The 7848-nt window shown below is 33.2% G+C and overlaps 2 protein-coding genes across 2 annotated transcripts; both read left to right on the top strand.

Annotated features, from left to right (window-relative positions):
• Positions 1-241: 241 nt before the first annotated feature.
• On the top strand, positions 242-2144 carry LOC132281949 (protein DETOXIFICATION 53). The gene has a single exon (XM_059783595.1). The coding sequence runs from the start codon at positions 242-244 to the stop codon at positions 1649-1651; it is 1410 nt and encodes a 469-aa protein (XP_059639578.1). The 3' UTR covers positions 1652-2144.
• Positions 2145-3891: 1747 nt separating this feature from the next.
• Positions 3892-6538, top strand: LOC132286111 (pentatricopeptide repeat-containing protein At5g15300-like). Its single transcript, XM_059788375.1, has one exon. The coding sequence runs from the start codon at positions 4645-4647 to the stop codon at positions 6235-6237; it is 1593 nt and encodes a 530-aa protein (XP_059644358.1). The 5' UTR covers positions 3892-4644; the 3' UTR covers positions 6238-6538.
• The last annotated feature ends 1310 nt before the right edge of the window (positions 6539-7848 follow it).

Raw genomic sequence — 7848 nt, 5'->3', positions numbered from 1 at the left:
AGATTCTATAGAGTTTTGCATCGACAAATTTAAATGAAATTATATTAATGCTGAATATATTAAAAAGACCAATTATGAGGTAGATCACTAACCAACTTGCAAGTCATCCAGGATTTCTGATCTTACCACATGCATAAATCATACTATATGTGATGTGACTATTTGGTTATTGACTATTTTGGTTGTATAAGTGGATTTCAAATAGTTGGAAAAAGACTTTGTCGAGTTGAGTTTGACAGATATGTTGACTTTCTGTACGGTGCAGGTAGCAGAAGAGTTAGTGTCAGTTGGGAAGATTGCATGCCCTTTGCTAATGACTTCACTGCTCATGTTTTCGAAATCAATCATTTCGATGCTGTTCTTAGGCCGAATGGGGAAAATTGAGCTAGCTGGAGGCTCTCTTGCAATTGGTTTCGCAAACATTACAGGATTCTCAGTCATGAAAGGCCTATCTGTTGGGATGGAACCAATCTGTTGCCAAGCCTATGGAGCCAAGAGATGGTCAGTTCTCAGCCAGACATACCTCAAAACTTTCCTCCTCCTCTTATTTGCATCCATTCCCATTTCAATTCTATGGCTAAACATCGAACCAGTGTTCCTATGGTTAGGTCAGGACCTCGTTATCACAAAGGTCGCGAAGGATTACCTTGTTTTTTCCATTCCTGAATTGCTAGCCCATGCTCACCTCCATCCACTGAGGACATTTCTGAGGACTCAGAGCTTAAATTCACCAGGTTCAATAGTTGCCACTTGTGCTACAATTCTCCACCTTCCCTTAAATTACCTTCTAGTGAAGTGGTTGAATTTAGGGGTGAAAGGAACCGCATTGGCTTCTTTGTGCTACGCGTTGAACATGAACATTGGCTTGTTGGCTTATCTAGTTCTGTCAAAAATAGCACTAAAACCCTGGGTTGGCACGACAATCGCCTCCACTTTTCAAGGCTGGCAGCCATTGCTAAGTCTAGCATTGCCTAGTGTGTGCTCTGTGTGCTTGGAATGGTGGTGGTACGAAATTGTGCTGTTTCTAAGTGGCTTGTTGAGCAACCCCGAGTCTTGCGTGGCAGCGACAGGCATTCTGATTCAAGCAACAGGGTTAATGTATGTGTTTCCCTATTCTCTGAGCTTAAGCATATCACAGCGCGTTGGGCACGAGTTGGGGGCTGGGCAACCGGCTCGTGCTCAATTGGCATCGTTAGTTGGGCTAATGGTAGGAGTTGGTTATGGACTTGCGGCATTTGGTTTGAGTAATGCTGTGAGAACTGTGTGGGGCAAGATGTATACTGATGACCCACAGATTAGTACCTTGATTTCATTAGCCCTTCCAATATTGGGACTTGCTGAACTCGGAAACTCCCCTCAGACAGCTGCTTGTGGTGTCCTTACAGGCTCTGCACAGCCTAAATTGGGCGTCTGTATAAATATTGCTGCCTTTTACCTCATTGGATTGCCAGTTGCTGTTCTAATGGCGTTCACGTTCAAGATTGGTTACCGGGGACTATGGTTGGGGCTAGTAGCGTCGCAGGGTTCGTGTGCGTCCATGATGGTGTACACATTGATTCAGATGGATTGGATGCACCAAGTTAAGAGGGCAGAGGACCTGACTCTGGCTGCCGGAGACAATGATGATGTGGAAACCAATCTAGTCCCCTGATCTCCATCTCCCTATATTAAGTCAGTTTTAGGGAAAAGTATACTACTTAATTGAGTGTAAATCATCATTTTTGTCAAGAAATTGCAATGTAATTTTTCACAAATGTAAGAGAAGAAAAAAAATGAAAAGAAAAAAAAAGAGAGCAGTAGTACTACTGATAAGGCTCATTAGAAGTTTTCTAAACTCACGGGAAGCAAAAGCAATCTTCTTCTTTGCACTATTAGACAGATAAATGAGTATTACAAAAAAAAAAAAAAAAGATGTATTAGAAAATAAATGGCTGCCTAATAGTGTCAAAGCAGCAAGATTAGATTATTTAGAGAAGTTTCATTAATTTAAATATATTTATACAAATTACTTTCAAAGTTTGATTTGGATTGCTTTTACGTGGCTTTGATGATTATTGACTTGCATACATTTGTTGAATCATTGAGGAACTAGGGTGCAGACAGAACTAGAAATCTGATGTTTTTATTGTACTACAAGTGAATTGCAGGTGCTTCTTTTGACTCCACTAATAAATTTCATAGCAGAAGCAGATCAAAATCCGAATCTAGTTTCCACTCTTTTGCCTGGAATCATTCAGTGAACAAGACTAGCACTGGAAGTATTCATGTGAAACTGTTCAAAATATAACCATTGTCGTGAACCAGACCGAACCAGAAAATTATGTTGGTTAGTAATTGTATTAAATGTTCATGTAGAAAAATACAGATTTTTGTTCAATATACATAGACCAAAAGTCATCTTGGTAAGTAATTGTATTAAATGTTGGAATATATGTAGATGGTTCGTTCTTGTTTTTTAAAGCCTACAGAATTAGCAAGTGATTCTCCATTTCTCCCTCTCCATTTATCTTCCTGAAGTAATTTGTGATTTTAGTCCTCTAATCTCTAATAGAATCGGGAAAAAAGAGTTGACAATTTGAAACTTTTTTTTTTTTTAAACCTCGTTTACATCCTTTAATATAATTTATCCAACAGGAAATTTATTTTTTTGGTATTTATTTATTTATTTTTATTGCGTCTCATCAAAAGAGGCTTTTTTTTTTTTTTTTGGGTCTCATCAAAAGGATAATTTATGCAAAAGTAATATATTAATTTGTGAAGATATAAATGATACGGAAAAATATATTAATTATATGGAATTTAAATGGCCATGTTGAATTTTAGTTTTTTGTTAGGTAATATAGAACAATTACGACAATAAGAACAAATATATATATATATATATATATATATGTTAATTTCTGAAGACTTAAATGGTAGTATGTAAAAATTTGTTAATTATATGAATATTAAATGGCAGAAAATATATCTAATAGTTAAGCACCTAACCGAATTTTAGTTCTTATTTTTTTTTAAATGGAATTTTTTTTTTTTTTTTTTTCATTTTTACAAAAGCATTTCAAATATGTAGATCAAGCTGGAGAAATTGTGTTTTCATCTTTTGATAAATTCATCAAAACAAATACATAACATTTATTCTGATATTAGGCATAAATTTGTAACGTTTAATATGAAGAATTTTATACTGATGTGTAAAGATTTTTGAAAAAAAACTTAATCTAAAATGCACAACATTTATTCACCATCTCCGTTCTTCAAATTCTTATAATTTTCTTTATTTTATTTTTATTTTTTTCTTAGTTGGTAAACACACACATACCTCTACTAAGTAGGGTCTAATACTGCTAGGTCACCGGCCTGTTGGTAATTTTCTTTATTTTTAAGATTTATTTATTTGAGATTCAAAAATACCAAAATTCAAAAGTAACTGCCAGTACCTTCAAGACATTAGTGCCAAAGATCCCACCTCAATTTATAAGCTAAGAATAGCACTTTATGGTTAAAATTAAAAAAAAAAAAAAAAAATAATAATTCTAATGTGTGGTATTTACTTTATTTTATGAAAATATGAGTCTTAAAGGTATATTATTATGAGCATGAAATTGAAAATCACGAAGAAATTTTCACTACATTGTGTTATTGTAATTATTATATTAAGAGGTTGATATTTACAGCCTTGCTGCTCAACGATTATAGTGCGCAAACTTTGTGAGAAACTTTTTCCTAAGTTGTCCAGTGTTGAATAACTCCTTTTTCTCTCTTGAATTCAAATGTAATGTTGATATAATGTAGTAGTTATGGATTATTTTTTCTTTCACTAAATTTGATTTTTAAAAGCAATAATAAATAAAAAGGTATTAATGAACTTTGGAGGACATGTAAGCTTTTTAAAGTCAACATTGATAGTTATTAAGATACCATAAGATATTTCAAAAAATTTAAAATTGGACTGGCAAATGTAAAGTTTTTTTTTATTTTTTTTTCAAACTCACTATTAATAGTGTGATTAAGACTGTCCTTTTTTTTATAAAAAAAAAAAAAAAAAAAACCTGGGAGGAGGAGGACATGCCCATATTTGGCTCTGTATGTGAAATATGTGACATGCTGCTTTGTTTCGAAAAAATTAAAATTTCGTGGCCAAAACTAACAAATTTATTTTAACCTTAAAAAAATATACTTACTATATAGTTTACTCAGCTTAAAAAGTTAATTATTTGATTTTTTTTTTTTTGCATGATAATTATTTGATTAGTTATCATTTAAAATTCTATCTCCTAATTTAGGAAAAGAAAAAAAAAAAAAAGAAAACAAAAAAGACTCTTATCTCCTAAATACCCTCCTCTCAATAAAAGACAATAAATTATTTTACATTGAGACTAGTCTACACTAGTTAAATGTTAAACATGAAGATGCATTAAACGGGCAGAGCATTTAGTTTATAAGAAACATTCTCTCCAAGTTGCTTCCTTTGGCACTCTGCTTGAGCACTGCGACAAAAATGGCTTTAAAGCTACTAGTATTATAGATGCATGACAATGGTTTGTTCATATTCATTGGTTTTAAGATAAAGTTATACCATCTTTGAAAGCTATAGCAATAGTTTTCTTTCAGCATTGCTATCTGAAAGCTTTCAAGACATGGAAGATGTTGAAAGTCACTGTTCCATTCATCATCTCCAAAATCCAACATCTTTCTTCTATGAATCAACTCAAACAAACCCATGCTTTAATCACCAAACTGGGTTTCTACAATCACCCTCTTGTACTCGCAAAGCTCATCACATTCTTGTCCCTATCGCCATTGGGCAGCCTCGTCTATGCTCAAGCCATGTTCGAAGAAAGTCGTATGGACAATCCTTTTATATGTAACACCATGATTAGAGCTTATACCAAGAGTGTTTTTCCAATCAGAGCTATTTATATCTACAATCACATGCACTGTTTGAACCTCGAGTTTGATCATTTTACCTATACTTTTGTGCTCAAAGCCTGTGCCAGAGTCCTGTATTGCATTGAAGAAGATAAGAAACGGGTTGGGTTTGATATTGCCTGTAAGGGGACTGAAATTCATTGCAGGGTTGTTAAGTCAGGGTTTGATAGTGACCACTTTATACAAAATTCATTGGTGTATGTGTATTCTCGATGTGGGTTATTGGATCACGCCCGTCAAGTGTTTGATGAAATGACTGACAAGTCTACCATTTCGTGGAATACCATGATATCTGCGTATGATCAGGTTGGTGATTTTTCTTCAGCAGATTTACTCCTTGAATCAATGCCCGGTAAAAATGTGGTTTCTTGGAATACATTGATAGCCCGCTATGTTAGGTTGAATAACATTGAAGCTGCAAGGAGTATATTTGAAGAAATGCCTGTTAGAGACGCGGTTTCTTGGAATTCTATGATTGCTGGTTATGTTCAGATTAAAGATTATGCTAGGGCGTTGGAGCTCTTCGGTGAAATGCAAATTAAGAATGTGGAAGCAACTGAAATAACACTGATATCTGTTTTAGGAGCATGTGCAGAAACAGGGGCACTGGAAATGGGTAGAAAGATCCACGAGTCACTGGAAGCGAAAGAATATAAAATTGAAGGGTTTTTGGGCAATGCGCTTGTAGATATGTATGCTAAGTGTGGGAATTTGAATTGGGCTTGGGAGGTGTTTAATGTGCTGAAAATGAAACCTGTAAGTTGCTGGAATGCAATGGTTGTGGGTTTGGCTATCCATGGTTACTGTGACGAAGCTTTAGAGTTGTTTTCAACAATGGAAACAAGGCGTGATGAGGTGAGGCCTAACGGCATTACATTCATTGGTGTTCTGATTGCTTGTAGACATAAGGGTTTAGTAGAAGAGGGTCGTAGTTTTTTTGGACGTATGATGGACGTGTATAATATCATGCCTAATGTAAAGCATTACGGTTGCATGGTTGATCTTTTTAGCAGATGGGGTTTTTTGAATGAAGCACATGAGCTCATCAAGACAATGCCTTTCAATCCAAACTGTGTGTTGTGGAGGACTTTGTTGGGCGCCTGTAGGATACATGGCAATGTGGAACTAGCTGAGGATTCCTTCCAACAGCTTGCCATGTTGGAGCCTGTTACAGATGGGGATTATGTACTATTGTCGAACACCTATGCCGATGCAGAGAGATGGGAAGATGTGGAACGACTGAGGAATGAAATGATTGGCGCGAGGGTTCCAAAGAAGCCTGGCTCTAGCAATATTGAGATGAAATGATCAACTAAATTGGTCTGGTCTGTAATTGATAGATAGTTTTGGTAATAATTGTTTTTTCATTTTGTGGGTAAGGTAATAATTATTGTTTTAGACTTTTTTTCTTTTTCCTTTTTCCACTGATTTGATCCAGATTCCTGTAGTTTAGTTCCCAGAATTAGGTTAACTTATCATCAGAAAACATGTACATACCATTTATGTTGAAAAATTGGTCATTGGTCATTAACTTTCAAGGAAGTCACCCAAATAGTAATATAGTTCTTGAATTTATTATATATATCGATCTAACTCAACAGCATTTTGCTTATTTATCCTCTCAAATATCTTGGCAACTGTTGAATACCTGAATATATATTTATTTATATATATATATATATATATATATATATATATATATATATATATATATAAAAGAAAGTCTCAAGGTATACTAGTGCTTGATAATTACGTGCAATCTAAACCAGGTTTCAACCAAATAGCAATATTGTTCATGTTTTTTATGTTACTGTTGTTATTGTTATTATTGTTGTGTTACAAATGTTTCTCAAGGTCTGAAATTTTTTTTTAAAAAATAAATGTTTCTCAAGGTATGTATGGCTTATTATTGCTGTCATATAATCCCAAGCAAAATAGGTGATTACTTATGCTTCTAAGGGTCTGTTTGGTTAAACACAAATTTATGATGGAAAGTAAAAGTGAAAAAAGTGAAGTGATGGAAAATAAAATCAAGTTTCTAATACATATTTTGTTAGGAGGAAAATTTTACAAGAAAAGTGTGAGAAAATATTATTTTATTAGTTTGAGAAGTATGAAATATAAAAGAAAATGATTGTACTTACCAAAATTATCCTTGTGATTTTAAATAATAAAAATAAAATAAATTTGTGTTACTCCCCTTACCCAATTAGTTATATTCATTTTAAAATACAAATAAATAAATAATGATAATAATGAAAAAATATTTAATTATTAAGAATTATAATATAAATATTTATATTAATTTTTAAATTATTTATATGTGAGAAAAGTTTTAACAGTTAATTTTAGAGGCTTACTTCAAAAGTACATGATAACATAAATATTTAAAAAGTTTTTTCCATAATTGATGTTCTAAGTTATTGTCATATACAAATATATTAGAAGTCGATATATACAAATCATCAATTGTCAAGAGGTATAATAGAAAGTCAAAATATAGAGTCACAATTTTCACGAGAAATCATTTTTCAGTGTTTTATATGAGAAATATTTGGAGAAAAATCAACAACTTGCAAAAGGAAAAAAAAAAAAAAAAAAAAAATTACTTTCTTTCTAATTTTGGGCTTCCCTGACCAAATTTTTAAAAAATTTAAAAATTTTTCTTTTCTTTTTATTTCCTTTCCTTTCCTTTCCTTTCCTAGTACTTCCATCTAACTAAAAGACACACCCAACCCAAGGAAATTGAACAAGTAACGATATTTTTGGTGATAGTAATTTGTCCTAACTCATAATAGTTAGTTACTCCGTAAATACATTGACGAGAGAATTGAATGACAAAAGCGCAAAATCAACGCATGCTTTGCTGGTCCAAGCAAACTCCCGGTGGAATAAGCAATTCTCAAAAGTCTACTAACG

Source organism: Cornus florida, unplaced genomic scaffold, assembly GCF_030987335.1.
Source record: "Cornus florida cultivar Cherokee Brave unplaced genomic scaffold, ASM3098733v1 CherokeeBrave_3.0.0_Hap2_Chr11, whole genome shotgun sequence".
NCBI lineage: Eukaryota > Viridiplantae > Streptophyta > Magnoliopsida > Cornales > Cornaceae > Cornus > Cornus florida.
This window is presented reverse-complemented; position numbering and strand designations above follow the sequence as displayed.

Bases quoted from the DNA above. Each gene is read 5' to 3' on its own strand.
- LOC132286111 (XM_059788375.1), top strand. From the start codon at position 4,645: ATGTTGAAAGTCACTGTTCCATTCATCATCTCCAAAATCCAACATCTT.
- LOC132281949 (XM_059783595.1), top strand. From the start codon at position 242: ATGTTGACTTTCTGTACGGTGCAGGTAGCAGAAGAGTTAGTGTCAGTT.